The following is a 21,758-nucleotide window of genomic DNA, read 5'->3' as shown; positions in this document are numbered from 1 at the left end:
AATATTAATAATATCAAATCTAGTAAAAATATGTAACTTTTTAAAAAGAAAAAGGATGATTCCGGGCGGATTCGAACCGCCGACCTTCTGTGTGTTAGACAGATGTGATAACCGACTACACCACGGAATCTGTGACTATGAATAAAATGATTAATTCTTGAAATTTTTAGTAAAAACGCTTACTTTCATGATAGAAAAATAAATTCTACTTAATTACAATTACTAGTAAGTAAAAAATATTTTTTAATTAATGTATTTATAACTTTAATAACACTAACAAATTGATTTAACTAATAAATATCTTCGCTTAATGCATTTTGTTAACCTTTAAATATAAAATTAAATAATAATTTTTTAATATTGTAATGATAAGTACATCTTGTAACAATAACGTTGTTATTGCGTTTTTATAAAAGATTTAATTTTATAGACACAAAATTGTTTTATGTTTGAAGCATAAATAAAAATTTTTTAGCATATTGTAGTAGTACCATTAAACTGGATTTAAAAATTTTTTGATTTGAATAAAAAATGTTATGAATTTTCAATTGAGATAATACAGGTTGCAATTATTAAGTAATAGTATGATTTGTAACATATCTCAACTTAATAAAAAAATATAAGTAAATACTTTTGTAGAGGACTATGCGATATCGTTTAAAAGTAATATAATTTGTAATGGTAATTTTTTTTATTGTTTTTTTTAGTAATACACTTCAATCAACATTTTTTTCTTTATTATTTCAGAAAATTAAATATTTAATAACAAAAATGATTAGTAAAAATTATTATTTTTTTAGTCTGAATAAGCAGAGTTTTCCTAGAACATTTTATTTTTCGATAATTTAAAAAAGTTTAACTAATGATCATAATTTTAATAGCTTGCGATCTCATAGTATTAATTTTATATCTATTTTAGTTATGATTATAGAAAAATTGGTTTTTTGTAATTATGAAATATACTTAACATGTACATTACTATTAATATAAAAATGAATATATAATAAAATAGTCAAATTTATAATAACAATTAAACTTTAAAAAAAAAACAAATATTTTATTCATTTTATTTTTGTAAGAATATCAATTGTATAATTAAGAGTTAAATTTATAAAATATAATGTTAAATCATATTTTTATATTATTTTTGTTGAATTATCTTAAAACTTTTTTATCACTATAACTAACCCAAAATAACTTTAAACAAATTTTTTTACATTAATTTAGAAATTAAAATAATATAGTAATTTTTTAAAATCGTTTATTGACAACCTTTATATGTTAATTATATTATTTTAATTTAATAAAAATTAAAAGGCATGTTTATGTATTACAATATTTTAGAACTATTTAAAACGTTTATCTGTAATTAATAAGAGAACACAGAAAAATTGTGACAGATAAAAATTGCATGTTTATTATGAAGAATGATATACTGATTTTTTTTTAGTTTTAATGACTATATTTATTATTATTGTAATTGTTAATTACACAAAATTAAAATAAAAGAACAGATTTTTTTACTAAAAATTTGTTTTTTTGTTTGTTTTCTTATAAGTTTATAAATGATATTATTATTTTTATTTAATTTTTAAATAGATTTGTAATGTCATAAAATATTAAATATTGAACAAATAATTATTTGTAAAACAAAAAAAAACTTTTCTAATCAGCTGTAGATTATATTAAGTTTTGTTTTTAAGGAAAAATAATGTATTTTGATAAAATTCTATCATTCAGATTTAAATGTAACGTCTATAAAAAAAATCATAGTAATGATATATAAATTTCTTTTAAATATTTTTTAAAAATTTTATTTATTTATTGGTTGTAAAGATAAAAAATAATTTTTGATACAAAAAATTCTTTATACATTTTATATAAATAAAAGTTTTTAATATTATTTTACGATATAATAATAAAATTGCCTAAGTATAAGCTATAAATTAATAGTACATATTTTTAAAAAAAAATCAAACTTTTGTACAATTATAACATTTATAATTTCAAGAAATTACGATATATTTTATAACAATTGTTTTTATAACATTCAATTACTATAAAAAGCATATTAAATTTACAAACAATGCTAATAATATAATACCTTAAGAAATAACATTTTATTAAGAATGACCTAATTATTATGTATATAATCATTTCATTTGAATCATTATTAATAGTAGTTTTTACTTTTATAATTATGAAAGTAACAATTAATATTATATTATTAAATCTTATAATAATATCTTCATATACAAGTAAGTTTTAAAAATATTTTATTTTATCTGTAGTTTTTTTAAATGCTGGAATTTATAAAAGAGAAATTGAATCTGAATTTCTTAATGAAACAACAATTTCTACCATTTCTGATAGTGATAAAATAAAACATTCTATAATTAATGAAACAGAAATTTTAAAGAATGACAATGAAATTGAAAGTAGTGGAGATATTGATACTTTAATTAATACCGAAACAACTAATAGTTTAATAAATACTACTGAAAGCTTTTATGATGGAGTAAATGAAAACAATTTAAATTTAATTGAAGAAAAATTTATAGCTATTGATCCTGTTAACAATTATACAGAAATGCATACAACAACAGAATTAACATTGAATGAAGATATAACAACAGATTCTACAATTATTACTTCTTTACCAGATATTCATAAATGTCCATGTAAAATTTCTCATAATTTTCTTCATTCAAATAATTATTCTATTATATTTAATTTAACAAATTTTATTAATTCAACATTTTCTCCAACAATATTATTTTCTCCTATAATTACAAATAATGATGATAAAAAAATGTTTTGTGATTGTGATTGTATGTGTAAGATAAATGAATTACTTAACAAAACTAAAGTAACATCTACAACAACTACAACAACAATGGCAACTACTACTATACCAGAAGATAAAAAAATTATTTATATATCAAATAGACAAAGACAATGTAAATGTACTTGTGATAATGAAAGTATTATTAATTTTCTTGATACAATTAATTATAAGAAATTGAAAGGAAAATTATGTAAATGTACATGTGATATGAAATCTTTATTATCTATTACTACTACAATAAATCCTCCTACAATTAATACTTTACAACCAAATAAAAAAAAATTATGTAAATGTATATGTGAAAAGGAAGAATTTTTTGATAAACAAATGACAACAACTGTTAAAAGTACAAAAAAAAAGTTATGTAAATGTACATGTGATAAAGAATAATCATTTGATTAACAAATAACAACTATTCCTACTACAACATTAGTTCAATATCAAAAAAAGAAAATTATGTAAATATATGTGTAATAAAAAAACTTTGTGATTGTCAAAAAGCACATGTAATGTTTGAATATTCTAATTACATTGATATTCTTAACAATTTTTGTCATAAACGTAAATGTAATGGTAATACTGAATCATGTAATAATTTAACATGTTATTGAGATGTATGCATTTGTTAACTTATACAAATTTATCAATTGAAACATTATTGTTGCAAAATATGTTGTTTTTGAACTTGAAATAAGTTCATTATTTTATTTTTTTTTTATTATTACATATAAAAAAAAACATAATTTTGGTACTTTAATATTATGTTTTGCATCCAACTTTCAAAGTTTTTTTTTATATTAATAACCATCATTTTTACTTTTTTTTTGTCATTTTTTAATCATGTTTTTAAAGAATAAAAAAATTATTACAACTTTCAAATGATTACAAATTTCCATATATAATGATTATGATATATTTTTTTTATAAAACGATATCAAAAAAAAATGTTTATTATCATTCTTATTAAATAATATGTAATATGAAAATTTTTTTCTTGAAAATAATTATTATAAATTATAAAATTGACAAAAAAAAACTATCAATCGAATTTGAAAGCATTTTTTTTTTCTTTAAAAATTATAAAAATTTTTAATCTATTTTATTAAGAAATATTTTTAAGTTTATATAAATATTCAGAGTAAACATATATAAAGTATATATTTTAATTTTAACATATTTTAGTAAAATTTAATGTTTCTAATTTGTAAAATTTTTCAAAATAAGCATACTTTAATATTAAATAACATATATGTATACATTTCACATTAAAAAATATTTTTTCTTTGAATTAAGTAACAATAAATGTATTAAAACATAATTGATAAATTAGATCTGATTTACTACAGTTTTGTAACAATTTCTTTAATTAATTGTTAATAATTTTACAATTTTCTCTGTTTTTATCAAAAACGTTAACAATACATTTAGATACTATTTAAATTTATTAAACATAAATTTTTATAATTTTAAAAGCTAGAAAAATAAAATGATATATAACTATAAACTTTTACATTTTTGTCTATAAAAAACAATTATTTTTTATTATTACAAAAATCTTTTTTTTATTCATGCTCTAAAAAAGAGAGAAACTGGGTAATGTAATACCAGTTTAATAGCTCTTAATGCTTGATCATAAGCTCCAGGGAAAATAATTAGCCAAAAAAGTTTTCCTAGTTATTAAAAAAAAGAAAAATAAATATTGGAAGATATTAATATTAATCATAAAAATTTGTATATACATTCACTAAAAAAAATTGATAATAATCTTACATATTTGAGTAAAAAAATATATATTCTTAAATTTTAATAATTGATAAAATTAACATTAAATAAAAAAAAGCTATGATGAGTTAATTGAATAAGATATTTTTTAAGTTGATGAAAGAAAAATCCACCTCTTAACGTCTTATTATGAATCAAAAATAAAAAAAAAAGGTAAAAAACTATTATGTTACAAAAAAAAGTCAAAAAGGTGTTGATTAACTTAACTATATAAATGAAGAAATACATCATTTTTTAAGCCAAGCTTTAATTATTGAAAACAATAAATAATTTATTGTTGTTGAAGTAAGAATAACTATTCTTTTAAATTTTCTTTCAACAAAAAAAATTAAAAAAACAACTTAATACTATGAATGATAAGTCAGAAATTTTAACATTATTATAATAATTTTAAAATAATAGTAAAAAATAGGTTATTTTCATAATGTTTATTTTTTTAATTTTTGAAAAATAAATTATTTTAATGAAAATATCTAAAAAAAGATTTATTGCATTATAAGATGTATCTCCTAAACTTTTTATAGCAAGCCAGTAAATATGCAACCAAATAGTCAAAATATTTAATAAACCATTATATAAAAATGAAAAATTTTTATTATATATATATCGATATTATGTTTTTTCTTTCACATTAACACAAATAAATTTGTAAATATCACTCAAGTAGTAAATTTGTTTAATATTTATTAAACTTTTGTTTGTATTAATAACTATAATGTTCTTTTTTACAATGTTTAAAAAAAATAGTACTAAAAACCTACTTTTAGGTAATAAATGAATTTTAAAGTAAATTATTTAGCTTTAAAATTTTTGATGTGAACCCATAAATGATTTCTAAAAATTATTATAAAAAAAGATTTTTTTTAAAAAAAGACTGTCCAAATCAAAAGAAATGTACAATCATCATCGTTGCATCAAATGTAAACGTTATAAATATTAAAAATTTTAAATATTTTAATTAAGTTAAAAAAGTTATTTTTTTTGTATATTCATTTTTGAAATTAAAATAATTTTAAAACTTTTTATATTATATTAAAATTTCATACATGTTATATTGTAACTAAAAGATACTAACAGTTATTGTTATTGTTAACATTTGTTTTAGAATATAATGTAAATGTATTGTAGAATAAAAGTACTATTATCTTATCAGAAGACAATATTTGAAGTTATTTCAAAAAAGTTAGACATCAACGATGCATACATTTTTTAACAAAATTATACATTTTTTTTGTAATGTGATTTAACAATAAATTAAAAATATAAAAATAACAAAGTTTTATTGGAAAGTAAATATTGTTTATATATTTTCATTTCTAAAAAATTATTTTAATGATTTTAATATTAAAAGTTTAACTAAAAAAATATTTTAAATAACAATAATTAAATTTATATAAAGTAAATTTTATTTAAAGTGTATGCTTTAAATGGTAATAAGACTGGTATGAAAAAAATATATTTAAAACTTTATTTCCCCTATATTAAGTACAAAACAAATATCAGTTAAATTTAACAGTGGCCACCTATATTAATTATTTAAATAATTAATATTATTTAATATTAACTTACTGACTAAATAATAACTTATTATTTTTAATTTTAATTTAAATAATATTTAATTAAAATAGGTGTCCTAAAATTAGATAAAATTAATACTATAATGATATTTCTTATCAATATCATCAAAAACTAAAATGATTTTGTTTCATCTTATTCTAGGGTTTATATAACGTAAATTTGATGAATTCTAGAATCGTTTTAGGATTCTACTATAATATAAATGCCAAATTTAGAATATACTCTTATTGTTCTTTTATTACATTATTGAAAATTAAAAAACTAAAAAACATTATTATTTGAATGATTTTGTTCAACACTATGTAAAATTCTCAAAACAAAAAATATATAAAAAGCATTTAATAAATGATAATAAAAAATTAGTTAGCTATTCTTTAAAAGTATAATTTTTAAATCTTAATAAAATTTAAAGAGCAAAAAATTCAATTTATCCATATAAAATGTATGTTTTCCAAAAAAATTTTCATCAAAGCAATTTATAAGAATTAAAAAGATGACAATGTCAGGAAAATTTTTATGATTTAGGTAATCAGTAAAAACTGTACATATTAAAATATGAATGTAAAACATTTACTATTAATAATATACAGATTTTTAAAATAATATGTATGTAAAAAAAAATGTTTTAAATTATTTTTTAAAATGTAATATATATTCTAGTTATAAAAATAAATAAGTATTTGTTATTTTTTGTTGTCAAAATTGAATATTGCTGATAAATTTGAGCAACTTTAAAATAATATTAAAATGAAAAATGGACTTTAAAGTTTGTGGTTTAAACAAAAATGAACAAAAAAAGAGTAAATTTATATATTTTTACTTAAGAATATTATAAAAATAAAGGAAAAGGTTATTTTAAAATTTTATGATTAATATTCTTAATAAAATTCAACAAAAAGAACTCTCTGGCGGGGAATCGAACCCCGGTCTCGCACGTGACAGGCGCGGATACTCACCACTATACTACCAGAGATGTTACAAAACGTACCAAACCTTTCTAACAACGCAAACTAAGAATTTTTCTAATAATTTCAGACTACAAAACCTTAAATTAATTATTAATCTCAGAAATGCAAACAATTTTAAGTATATCAAAAAAAATTGAATTGTTTAAATGAGGTGTAAAAATTTAAAATAGAGATTAATTTTTTTGTATATAATTCAGGAATACTATTTTAATAATAAAATTATTTAAAATAAAAAAAAGATAATATGTTTATTAAGAATCAAATCTGAAACTAGTAGTATAAAAGTATTACAACTTTGAAGATATTATATCAAAAATGTTTAATTAGATCTCAGTTTTGAAATTTATTTTTTCTAGAATGACTTTAAGTGTCATCTAATTATACTTTTTCTTATTTTTAATTAAATTAAATGCTAAATTAATTGGTTTTTACCTAAAATTTTGATTTTTTACTTAAATAACTTATAATGTATAAACTTTTTTTCTTTCTATTTTTCAATATTATAATTATATATCATCTTTGATTTCCTCTAGTATGTTTCTAAATTATTATTTATCAACAGTATAACAGTAATATCATTTTTAGTTTTTTTATATATCAATAATAAATTATAAATGACAAATTTATTAGTTTATTATTTACTGTTATTTTATTGAAATAAGTTATTTTTTTCTAAAAATATCAAAATTAACAAAGTATTTATCAAAGAAATTTAATGTAACATAGCAATTATAACATTTATAAATTAATATTATGATAATAAATTTTTTTCTTATAAATTTTTTTTAATATATATTGATTATAAACACAAAAAAATAGATAAATTATATATATTAATATTTATTACTAACTTTTTTGATTTAATTTAAAATAAATATAAAAAAAGCGTTTTTTAAGAATAACATATAATATTAAAAATTGTATATCATCTAAAATTTTATTATAATTATAATATAATACTATACTAATATCAAGAAAATATGTTTAATAATCACAATTTTTTTAAACAATTTATTTTAGTAAAATATTTTACTTCAATTGATATATAATTTAATACATTTGAAAAAAAAAAACTATTTCTATTAAACAAAGTAAACTTTTCGAAAAGTTTTATAATATTCAAAAATACTAATAATATTTTTTCAAATATATACAAAATTAATTTATTTTTAAAACTTATGAGTTGATTTTAAAATCAATTTATCATTTGTAAACAATTATACTATTTTTAGGAAACATGAAGGATTTTATAAGTTACAATTAATAATAAAATTATTATAAAAAACGTTATAATTTGAAAATATCTTTTTATTTTTTAAATTAGAAAAGTAAATGTCCTATTTTGCTATCTTATAAATTGATAAAAACATTTGTTAATGTTCATTATACTTACAATTTTACCAATCTTTTAGTTTTTATCATAATCCACCATTTTTGTACAAATTTCTTATTATTACTATTTTAAATATTATCTAAGTTATAAATGATTATTCGTTCAAAGTACTTTAAACATATTTAAATATTCCATTATAAGATTTATTGATAAAAGAAATAATATTAATAGATTTTGAAAACTTTTTAATTGAAAGTTTTTTATAAATGAAATATTCTTTACTAAAACAGATAATATATTAGGTTGTCCCACATAAAATGTTGTTTTTTTTGTTAAATTTTTAAATGCCCGTAGCTCAGTGAAAAATAATTTTTTTTTTCTTATAACAGTCATTAGATTCACTTTATTGTTTTCTAATGAATAACTAGCCTTTCAAGCGTTTAGAATAAAAACTTGAAAAACTATAAGTGATAGAAGCTTTAAAGGCAGATTCTAAGTGCTTATCGTTTTTGAAAAATTTCTTCTTAAAGAATGATTTAAATTTTTAAAAAAAATAAGGGTATGTGAGGGCAAGGTTAGAGGATATTTTGAATAAAAGAGAAATTTTTATATTTTGAATCCTTCAGTTTTTGGAGCATGGTTTCCGAAATTAATGAGTGAGAATTTTTTGTAAAAACTAATTAGCTGTTTATTTTTGCTAAAAAGATTTTTCCTGGATCTATTTTTTATTAAAAATTTTATAATTGTGCACAATTAAATTTAGTATTCATAGTTTCAACAAGTTTTACTAGATTTCATAGATCTTCGAAGCACAATTTTTTTAAAAAACTACCAAAATACTATCATATTCTTGTTATGTGATTTATTGTAGTTTTTAAGACATAATTTTTATGAAACTTTTATGAAAAGTGGATAATATTGCTGCATAGAATCCATTTCTTATCATAGGTTATGTTTCATTTAAAAAATAAGTCATTTTTACCTTCAAAAGTTAAAAAAAACAAACATCAATATGATGAATTGTTTGCTTTATATTCAACTTTGGCGATATCTATTGATCTTTCTTTTTTGAATATTTATTTAGCTACAAATGGTTATAAACTCTAGATTTTGAAACTCCTGAAGCTTTAGATGTCCTTCTAACCATTTGCAAAAAATAGGCTTTAAAATCGTGCTTCAAAACGCTTTTATCGAAGAATGAAATTTTTCTTTACGCTGCGTATTCTTAAGCTTCTCATATTTGGCCCTGAATTATTATAAAATTTTTTTTTCAGTAGAAGCATTGACAAGATTCACTTCAAAAATATTATCAAAAATTATTCTATTTTTGCTTCATTTGTCCTTTTTTTGACTTCAAAAAGGAAAATGTTGGGAAATCGACGCTTAGAAAGCATTGAAAAAACTTAAAATAAAAAATAATTAAACTTTCTATTTTGGCATAATTTTTATGTCATTATGTAGAGGAGATTCATAAGAATCTAGTAAATGTTTTAGAATTTTTTAAACATAGCTAGTTATTAATTAAAACTAGCTGCAAGCGTCGCGCATTAAAAAAACTGCATTTAAAATGGGACAACCTAATATTATTCATAATTTGATTAATTTTAATCTCATTTACATAACTTGATTTGGAAAAAAAAGTTTATTAAAATTTTAACATTTTATCTATAAGATAATATAAAGTTATAAATAAAATCTGCTAATATATGTAATCATTTTATTAAAATGTTAAAATAAAATTGAATACAAAAATCTTTATAAAAACTTTTGTTATTATATTTAATGTAACTTTTTTTTTAATTTTAATTTTTTTTTGACACGTTATTTATCTTATAAAACAAAGTTATTCAAAACAATGTCATATATAAAACTTATTGGAAGACATTTATATTAAATGTTCTAATTCTGATAAAGAAACAGATTTTAAAATATCAAAAAAGAAAATTTTAAAAAAAATTTCTATATTAAAAATAAACTTAATAAAATTGAAAATATTTTACAATTTATTTTTAATTGAAATCAAAAAAAAAATCTATTCAGTTTTTCATTGTTTTAATTTATTAGAAAGTGTTTTAAAGACATAATTTTATTATTTTTTTCATTTGTAAATCCATTTATAATTTTATTTTTACAAGATTTGAACAATAATTTTGAGAGAATCACTAAAAAACATATTTAGACAATACAAGAAACATTAACAAATTTTCAATTTAACATTTTAATTAAAAAGTTTACAATAATAAAAAAATTTTTAATTTTTTGGATGAGTATTACATTTAATTTATTGAAATATTATAGTAAATGTAATTTTATCAGATGTTTATTAGATACACATATTTATATATAAAAATATATTAGAAATAAAAAAGATTACAAATTAATAAAAATTTTAAATTACATAAAATGTAAAAAAAATTTTATAAAATTAAAAATATAAAATATTAGTCAAAAAACAATATATTTAAATTTTATTATAACAAAGCAAATTTATTAAATAATTATTGATGAAGTTTTTAATATCTAATGAAAACATTTTTTTTTTCTTTAATAAGAGAATGTCATTTCTTTTGAACTTTAAATATAGATAGGTTATAGTATATATGATTTTAAGTTTATTTTATTACTATTTGGTAATTATTTTATATCTATATTTTTAAAACTATTATTAAATCTTTTTTTTTTTATAAAATTGAAACAATATTTAATTTAAATAAAATATATCACTAAAATTATCAATATGTTAAATATATATAACATTTTTTTTATTAAATCTAACATTATTTTATGATAAAAAAAATTTGTTAAAAATTATTTGATTAAATATTTAACATTTTAATAAAAAATTAAATTTTTAATAATATTATTTAATAAAAAAATAAATATGATTAAATAAAAATAAAATATTTATTTTTAATTATATAATTGAAAGAATAAACTTTAACTTTATTAAAATTGATAATAATTTTATGTTAAACAATTAATATTATTGACTAAGAGTAGATATAATCATATTTCTTATATTTTCTATTCTTCTATGACCACCAACCTCAGAAGTACCAAAAGCAGTTATTAAAAGATGTAAAGGTTCAATAAGTTGATTGTTATTTTTTTGCCAATATTTATTGTCACCAACACGTCTATTATCAAATGATCCAACACCTCTTATACATATTTTTGATCCTGTTGATTTTTCAATATGTTTTATTTTAGTACCACCTATTCCAATTAATTTTCCCAAAATATTAATATTACTAATATTATTAATAAAAATTTTATAAGTTACTTGAACTTGAGTTTCTCTTACATTAAGACAATCCTAAAATAATTAACTATATTTATATAAATATAAACTTACATAAATTCTTTTAACATTAATACATTTATCATCATGAAGAATAATAGAATTATAGTGTACTTCGTTTCCTCTTTCTGTTTGTTTATATTCTGGTACATTAACAATTGTCTTTTTTGGTAATTTAAGTGTTTTTGTAGATAATGTAGAAATAAATGTAAATCCTGCATCATCACACATTTTAATAATATCTTCTTCAATTTCTTGTAACTTAATATCATATGATTCAATCAATTCATTGTAATTATTTTTAATACTACAAATTTTTTTAACAATTATATTAGCTTTCTTAATAATATTATCATATATCAATTTATATTGAATACCAACATTAATAATTTTTAACAATGTTAATAAAGATATAATTTTAAAGTATCTTTCTAAAGGTTTTTGACTTTGTAATGGTAAATTATATGCTTTAACAATTGACATTTTTGTAAAATTATTATTAAATGTTGTATATGAAGCATCATATTCTGAACATGTTCCAGCATTATAAGTATTTTCAGAATAATTATAATATTCAACAGGTTTAATATTGTCATGAGTAACATTAGGTTGAATATAATATCCAACAGGACCAGTATTGTAATAGGTAGTAATAGGATAATTTTGATAATTAATAGGACCAATATAATTATAGGTATTAATAGGATAAACATAATATTCAGTAGGATTATTATAATATATGATACTATTTTGATAATTTTCATATCCTACATAACCATAATTTTCATTTTCTATACAATCATTTTTATTAACATTTAATATTTCTTGATTATTATCAATATTATTTATATTCATTGAATTTTCCATAATAGTTGAATTAATTGTAGCCATAATATAATAATATAAAAATATTTTTATAAAAAAAAAAATATCAAAATTGAACAACAATTTAATTTAATATTATCATTGTTTTAAGTAATATAATTATTCAATAAAATTTGAATAATAATATAATAATACAATTTTTATTATCTTATTATTTTTTTCTTTTATAATTTTTTAATTAATGAATATTACATAATGAATACCTATTATTAATAGTTATTATTTTATTTAAATATTTTATCGATATTATATAAAATTTAAATTTGGCAATATTTATAACATACAGATATAAATTTTTTTATTAATAATTTTTTTTTTATTTCATTTGATTATAAATGAATAAATAAAATACATATTAAGTAATTTTAATTTTATCTTAATATATGATCTTATTTAAAAAAATTTGTAAAAATAAAAATTTTAATAATTTGTTTAATAATTAATTAATTTTAATTTTATATTATATAAAATTCATATTTTATATGTTTAAAAAGAGAAAATAAAACAAAATAAAATTAATTTGATAATGCAATTATATTTATTGACAGTTATTTATATTATCAATTATTTAACAAAATCTTTAGATTTTAATGGTGGACAGATTAAATATATAGAAATAATGATGTCATTATCATTTAATCTAGTTACTCAATACTTATTATCAATATTATATAAAAAATGTATTATATTAGATATATTACGTGGTTTTTATATTAGTATTATTCATTATTATGTATGTTAATTTTAATTTACAAAAAATTTTTATTTTTTAGTTAAAAAAAGGTATACTATTCCATTTGATATATAATAAATTTAAGAATATTATAAAAGATTCAAGATTGGAATTTATAACAAATAAGATGAAATTATTTTTCATCTTCTAAAAATTAAAATACAGTATTTGTTTTTATTATTTATTAAAGATAAATTGAAAACTTAAGATTATCAAATATATTCATTAATGTATTTTTACAATTTTATATATTTTTATTAACACAAATATATCATTTATTATTACGTGTCTTGGTTTTTATTAATGAAAATTTTATTGATATTGACAAAGATTAAATAAATTATTCAAATAAATTTTTTTTTTGTTTCATATCATTAAAATAATATAAAAAGTTAAAAAACTATTTATGTTATAAAAAAATATATTATATATTCTTTTGAATCATTCTTTGACACATAATTAAAAATAAAAAGTTAACATCGTTTAATTATAATTCTTTTTAATATTAAATTTTTGAAAATTAATAATTTATTTATTTTTATAATAACATTTTGAATTTTTTCAATTATATATTAGCAAATAGTTTTACTTTCATTTTATTATATGTATTATTAAATCATTTATAGAATATTTGTATAATAATTTATATGATGTAGAAATCATTTTTAATATTCTATTATTTTTAATATTTTAAATAAATTGTAAGTTATGTAATATCATTGATTAATAATTTTTTTAGATTTGTACAATAAAGTAAAAAATAAAAGAAAATTAAATTATGAATAATACAATATTTTGTTTTAACAAGTCATTTTAATTATCTCCATTGTTTAATATTAATGATTTTTATAAAATTTGTGCATTGAAATTGTGTTGTTGAAACATTATATTTTTAAAAAAAATTTAGTATTTTTATCTTTTATAACTTTAATAATCTTGATTAAACAAAAAAAAAATTTATTTGAATAATTTATTTAATCTTTGTCAATATCAATAAAATTTTCATTAATAAAAACCAAGACACGTAATAATAAATGATATATTTGTGTTAATAAAAATATATAAAATTGTAAAAATACATTAATGAATATATTTGATAATCTTAAGTTTTCAATTTATCTTTAATAAATAATAAAAACAAATACTGTATTTTAATTTTTAGAAGATGAAAAATAATTTCATCTTATTTGTTATAAATTCCAATCTTGAATCTTTTATAATATTCTTAAATTTATTATATATCAAATGGAATAGTATACCTTTTTTTAACTAAAAAATAAAAATTTTTTGTAAATTAAAATTAACATACATAATAATGAATAATACTAATATAAAAACCACGTAATATATCTAATATAATACATTTTTTATATAATATTGATAATAAGTATTGAGTAACTAGATTAAATGATAATGACATCATTATTTCTATATATTTAATCTGTCCACCATTAAAATCTAAAGATTTTGTTAAATAATTGATAATATAAATAACTGTCAATAAATATAATTGCATTATCAAATTAATTTTATTTTGTTTTATTTTCTCTTTTTAAACATATAAAATATGAATTTTATATAATATAAAATTAAAATTAATTAATTATTAAACAAATTATTAAAATTTTTATTTTTACAAATTTTTTTAAATAAGATCATATATTAAGATAAAATTAAAATTACTTAATATGTATTTTATTTATTCATTTATAATCAAATGAAATAAAAAAAAAATTATTAATAAAAAAATTTATATCTGTATGTTATAAATATTGCCAAATTTAAATTTTATATAATATCGATAAAATATTTAAATAAAATAATAACTATTAATAATAGGTATTCATTATGTAATATTCATTAATTAAAAAATTATAAAAGAAAAAAATAATAAGATAATAAAAATTGTATTATTATATTATTATTCAAATTTTATTGAATAATTATATTACTTAAAACAATGATAATATTAAATTAAATTGTTGTTCAATTTTAATATTTTTTTTTTTATAAAAATATTTTTATATTATTATATTATGGCTACAATTAATTCAACTATTATGGAAAATTCAATGAATATAAATAATATTGATAATAATCAAGAAATATTAAATGTTAATAAAAATGATTGTATAGAAAATGAAAATTATGGTTATGTAGGATATGAAAATTATCAAAATAGTATCATATATTATAATAATCCTACTGAATATTATGTTTATCCTATCAATACCTATAATTATATTGGTCCTATTAATTATCAAAATTATCCTATTACTACCTATTACAATACTGGTCCTGTTGGATATTATATTCAACCTAATGTTACTCATGACAATATTAAACCTGTTGAATATTATAATTATTCTGAAAATACTTATAATGCTGGAACATGTTCAGAATATGATGCTTCATATACAACATTTAATAATAATTTTACAAAAATGTCAATTGTTAAAGCATATAATTTACCATTACAAAGTCAAAAACCTTTAGAAAGATACTTTAAAATTATATCTTTATTAACATTGTTAAAAATTATTAATGTTGGTATTCAATATAAATTGATATATGATAATATTATTAAGAAAGCTAATATAATTGTTAAAAAAATTTGTAGTATTAAAAATAATTACAATGAATTGATTGAATCATATGATATTAAGTTACAAGAAATTGAAGAAGATATTATTAAAATGTGTGATGATGCAGGATTTACATTTATTTCTACATTATCTACAAAAACACTTAAATTACCAAAAAAGACAATTGTTAATGTACCAGAATATAAACAAACAGAAAGAGGAAACGAAGTACACTATAATTCTATTATTCTTCATGATGATAAATGTATTAATGTTAAAAGAATTTATGTAAGTTTATATTTATATAAATATAGTTAATTATTTTAGGATTGTCTTAATGTAAGAGAAACTCAAGTTCAAGTAACTTATAAAATTTTTATTAATAATATTAGTAATATTAATATTTTGGGAAAATTAATTGGAATAGGTGGTACTAAAATAAAACATATTGAAAAATCAACAGGATCAAAAATATGTATAAGAGGTGTTGGATCATTTGATAATAGACGTGTTGGTGACAATAAATATTGGCAAAAAAATAACAATCAACTTATTGAACCTTTACATCTTTTAATAACTGCTTTTGGTACTTCTGAGGTTGGTGGTCATAGAAGAATAGAAAATATAAGAAATATGATTATATCTACTCTTAGTCAATAATATTAATTGTTTAACATAAAATTATTATCAATTTTAATAAAGTTAAAGTTTATTCTTTCAATTATATAATTAAAAATAAATATTTTATTTTTATTTAATCATATTTATTTTTTTATTAAATAATATTATTAAAAATTTAATTTTTTATTAAAATGTTAAATATTTAATCAAATAATTTTTAACAAATTTTTTTTATCATAAAATAATGTTAGATTTAATAAAAAAAATGTTATATATATTTAACATATTGATAATTTTAGTGATATATTTTATTTAAATTAAATATTGTTTCAATTTTATAAAAAAAAAAAGATTTAATAATAGTTTTAAAAATATAGATATAAAATAATTACCAAATAGTAATAAAATAAACTTAAAATCATATATACTATAACCTATCTATATTTAAAGTTCAAAAGAAATGACATTCTCTTATTAAAGAAAAAAAAAATGTTTTCATTAGATATTAAAAACTTCATCAATAATTATTTAATAAATTTGCTTTGTTATAATAAAATTTAAATATATTGTTTTTTGACTAATATTTTATATTTTTAATTTTATAAAATTTTTTTTACATTTTATGTAATTTAAAATTTTTATTAATTTGTAATCTTTTTTATTTCTAATATATTTTTATATATAAATATGTGTATCTAATAAACATCTGATAAAATTACATTTACTATAATATTTCAATAAATTAAATGTAATACTCATCCAAAAAATTAAAAATTTTTTTATTATTGTAAACTTTTTAATTAAAATGTTAAATTGAAAATTTGTTAATGTTTCTTGTATTGTCTAAATATGTTTTTTAGTGATTCTCTCAAAATTATTGTTCAAATCTTGTAAAAATAAAATTATAAATGGATTTACAAATGAAAAAAATAATAAAATTATGTCTTTAAAACACTTTCTAATAAATTAAAACAATGAAAAACTGAATAGATTTTTTTTTTGATTTCAATTAAAAATAAATTGTAAAATATTTTCAATTTTATTAAGTTTATTTTTAATATAGAAATTTTTTTTAAAATTTTCTTTTTTGATATTTTAAAATCTGTTTCTTTATCAGAATTAGAACATTTAATATAAATGTCTTCCAATAAGTTTTATATATGACATTGTTTTGAATAACTTTGTTTTATAAGATAAATAACGTGTCAAAAAAAAATTAAAATTAAAAAAAAAGTTACATTAAATATAATAACAAAAGTTTTTATAAAGATTTTTGTATTCAATTTTATTTTAACATTTTAATAAAATGATTACATATATTAGCAGATTTTATTTATAACTTTATATTATCTTATAGATAAAATGTTAAAATTTTAATAAACTTTTTTTTCCAAATCAAGTTATGTAAATGAGAGTAAAATTAATCAAATTATGAATAATACAACATTTTATTTAAACAGATCATTTTGGTTAGCCTTATTGTTTAATATTAATAATTTTATAATATTTGTTAATTAAAATTCAATTCGGTTGAACTTTAGAGTTGGTCCTTACCTTGTTTTTTTGATAAAAACTACGTAAAAAGCATTTTTTTTTATCAGTTTGATAAATTTATAGTTTAATTATACTTCCTTAAAAAAAATAAAAAAAAATTTTTTTCTAAGTTATTTCTTGTCAATTAAAATTGCAATTTATAAATATTTGATTTTTACAACAAAATAAAAAAGACTTTTTTTAAATTTTGTTTGGATTAAATAAAAAAAATTATAAATTAATAAAAATTAATAAATTAGTTAATTATTTATTAATATAAGCAGCTTCTCGTAAGACATCGAGAAAGCCGGCCCATAATTTTTTTTTATTTGCTCGGCGCCAGGCAAATTCCAATAAACGTTCTTCAATGTTCTTTTTTGTCCGTAAACGCGCTGGAATCATTAATTTGAAGCCGTTCCACGTTTCTTCTATAGTTTTAGTGTAGATGCCAGCTTCCGGATCTTTGAAACTTACTTGATGGTTGACCGTTTGGTGTTTGAATCCTAATATTTTCTCAATTCCGTTGTATCCTTGACAAAGATCAGTGTGAATGATCGAGCCAGGTGCGAATCTTTTTTAATGACTTCAAGAAGCGTTTCACTGTTTCGTTTTTCAACAGAAACAGCAAAAACGCGTCTTTCTGTCGTTTTTTCCACACTGCCTACAACCCAAATTTCATCTACAGGGTGCCTCTATGATACTTCCGTTTGCCCATTTTGGTTTCATCTATTTCCACAATGATGCTTTCGCCACCGATAACACATTTTTCGGTTTCTAAAGCATCTGTCACAAATTGGCGGAAATCGCTCAAAAATGAGCAAACAGTTGTATTACTGACTTCAAACTGGTCTTTTATTGAAGCTACTGGATTATTCCACAACCATAAGTAAGCTATGTGTAGAATCTTGTGAAGAGGATGACATTAGCCGGCAAAAAATGTTCCATTTTTAGCACTAACCGCTTTTCTACAGCTTTTCTTAGTGCATTTGAATAGAAGTTTTGCTCTTCGGAAAGAAGTCGGGCCTTCACATACAAAACAATCCATTTCTTTTTTAATTATTTTCTTGTCTTGGAGAAATTTGAGGGCTGGTTCCTCGTCGAAGAAAATATTTTTAAAAGAATTCATTGCTAAAATTGAGACCTATTTTAGAAGCGTTTTTAAGTTAAAAAGTTGTTAAATTTTGTTAAAAGTTAAATTTTTTGATCAAATATTTAATCCCAAACCATTTTACCTTTTTTTGATAAAAATGCGTTGTTTTTTGATAATTTTATAAAAAATGTAAAAAAAAATTGATTTTTTTCTAATTCCCCGTGTTTTTTTATGTTAGAAAATGTAAAAAAATTTTAAAAAAATGTTTATTAAAAAAAATTATTGAGGAGGGACCAAGTCTAAAACAAATCCAATTTAATTTACTTTATATAGTAAATAATAAATGTTATTACTTAACAATGATAATTTATTTTTATAAAGTAGCAAAATAAAATGTTGTTGTAGATTATTTATAAAAAAATTTTTTTTATAGTTTTTATAATAATTTTTTAAAAATAATTAATTCCACAACAATTTATAAACTTTTTATTCTCTTAGTATTTAATTTTAATCAGAATTACAAGAACAAAAAAAATAATATTATGTTATAATATATCTTGAAAAAAATAAATTGTAGATTAACTAAATTGACAATTAAATCTTATTATAAATTTTTTATTTTCAATTATGACATAAATTTATCGTGACAACTGGTTCAGATTTTAGTTTATGATTCCTCTTAATCCAAAGCATAATGAATAAATTTATTGGAAAAAGAAAACATTTTTGACAAAATTTGAAGCTACTTGTAGTTATCTTTATATGGAAAATAGATTTGTTTGTATGCTAAACAAATTTGTTAAAAATAGTTCTAAAAATATTCAAAATTTTTACAAAAATGTTTCATTATCATAAACATGAATATTAGCCAATAAAATATTAAAAAACTTTGAAAATAAAAAAATAAATACAATTTTAGCACAATAAAGAATAGAGATGAATAAAAGCATCATTTGTAGTAGTTCTTCAGTTTCATTTTATTAATAAATTATTAGATTGATTTACACACAAAAAAAAACGCTCATTTTCGATTCTCTTAGATCAATCTAGTACATGCAAAATGAAATCGAAAAAATTATTCAAATTTTTTACTAATTAACAAAATGTAAAACAATACATTTCGCAAAGCGATGAAAAAAATTGCACACTTTATTCTCTTTAAAATATATAATACTTTCTTTGAGTAATATTTTTTTTTTATTAGCATATGGTAAAAAAAAATATTTTATATATTAAAATTTTCATTAAAATTAATTTGTACAACTTTTATAATTAGACAATTAAATATATAAAATATAGTATTACTTAAAGTTAAGAAGATATAATTAAAATACATAAAATAATATTTATTTGGTTTCATAAACTTTTATATACGTTTAATAATCATTTGAAGTATGATTTCTAATCTTACTTCCAGTAAAACATTTTTTTAAGTGATGTTAATTTATAGTATAATTATTTTTAAAGAATAAGAGAAACAAAAAGTTTTGATTTAGTGTAATTAATTAAATAGTTAATTATAATAATTTTAGAAAAACTTAAATAGAATTATTTAACTATTTTATTAAAATTGCTAAAAAATAATAAAAACTTTTATTTAATACTTGAAAAATATAACACCCTTTTTTATATTTCCATATAGAAAAGCTTCGCATCGTTTAACGCAAAAGACACATTTTAACAGACGAATTTTTGAATTCCAAATTTGAATATTCATAAAATAAGGAGGACTGAAAATAATTTTTTGCATGTACTAGATTGATCTAAGAAGATAAAAATGAGCGTTTTTTTTTGTGTGTAATATACTAATATTTTAATAAACATAAAATCATCTTTTTTATTAATTAAATATATTAATAAAAAAAATTAATTAGTTTAAGAAAAATAAAAAAAATTTTTATAAAATCAAGTTATTAATAAGTAGATTTTCTTGTAAGATAAGAAATACTCTATCAGACATTGTACTTAAAATTATATAATTTATTTTAACTTATTAAATTGTATATAAATATTTAAAAAAAATTATTTTAAAAAAAATTTAAAATTTAAAATATTTTATCAAATAATATAACATATAAAGAGATACATTTTGACTACAAATATTGATAAATATGAGAAAAAGTGTTAATTATCTTTTTAAAAAAATTATATATAAATTTTTATTTAAAATTTAAATATACATTTTTATTTTAATTCATATTTAAAAAAATAATTACTTTAATGTTTTTAAGTTTAAAAATAATTAACTAATTTAAAAAGCATTATCAATTTTATCATAAATTATGATATTTTTTCCAAGAAAGAGGATATGTATATAAGAATATTAAGTTGGAAATTATCTATTGCAAACAAGATAATAAAATTAAAAACAATATTTTTATGAAAAAAATTTTTTTTAAAAAGTAAATAGAAACAAAAATGTAATTACTACTTTATTTTATAATTTTAAAATGTATTTAATAGTATAATAAAATATATAAAATTATTAATCATTGATCATT

At 17.3% G+C, this 21,758-nt stretch overlaps 3 protein-coding genes across 3 annotated transcripts; 2 read left to right on the top strand and 1 right to left on the bottom strand.

Annotated features, from left to right (window-relative positions):
- Positions 1-771: 771 nt before the first annotated feature.
- Positions 772-3,238, top strand: SRAE_X000162000 (Hypothetical protein; the record flags this gene model as incomplete). Its single annotated transcript, XM_024651018.1, has 2 exons — positions 772-778; positions 2,292-3,238. The coding sequence occupies 2 exons, from the start codon at positions 772-774 to the stop codon at positions 3,236-3,238; spliced, it is 954 nt and encodes a 317-aa protein (XP_024499087.1).
- An 8,254-nt stretch (positions 3,239-11,492) lies between these two features.
- On the bottom strand, positions 11,493-12,701 carry SRAE_X000161900 (Hypothetical protein; the record flags this gene model as incomplete). Its single annotated transcript, XM_024651007.1, has 2 exons — positions 11,493-11,825; positions 11,865-12,701. 2 exons carry the CDS (start codon positions 12,699-12,701, stop codon positions 11,493-11,495), a joined length of 1,170 nt encoding a protein of 389 aa, XP_024499086.1.
- Positions 12,702-15,464: 2,763 nt separating this feature from the next.
- SRAE_X000161800 (Hypothetical protein) lies at positions 15,465-16,673 on the top strand (the record flags this gene model as incomplete). Its single annotated transcript, XM_024650996.1, has 2 exons — positions 15,465-16,301; positions 16,341-16,673. 2 exons carry the CDS (start codon positions 15,465-15,467, stop codon positions 16,671-16,673), a joined length of 1,170 nt encoding a protein of 389 aa, XP_024499085.1.
- Positions 16,674-21,758: the final 5,085 nt, after the last annotated feature.

This window comes from Strongyloides ratti, scaffold srae_chrx_scaffold0000002, assembly GCF_001040885.1.
Source record: "Strongyloides ratti genome assembly S_ratti_ED321, scaffold srae_chrx_scaffold0000002".
NCBI lineage: Eukaryota > Metazoa > Nematoda > Chromadorea > Rhabditida > Strongyloididae > Strongyloides > Strongyloides ratti.
This window is presented reverse-complemented; position numbering and strand designations above follow the sequence as displayed.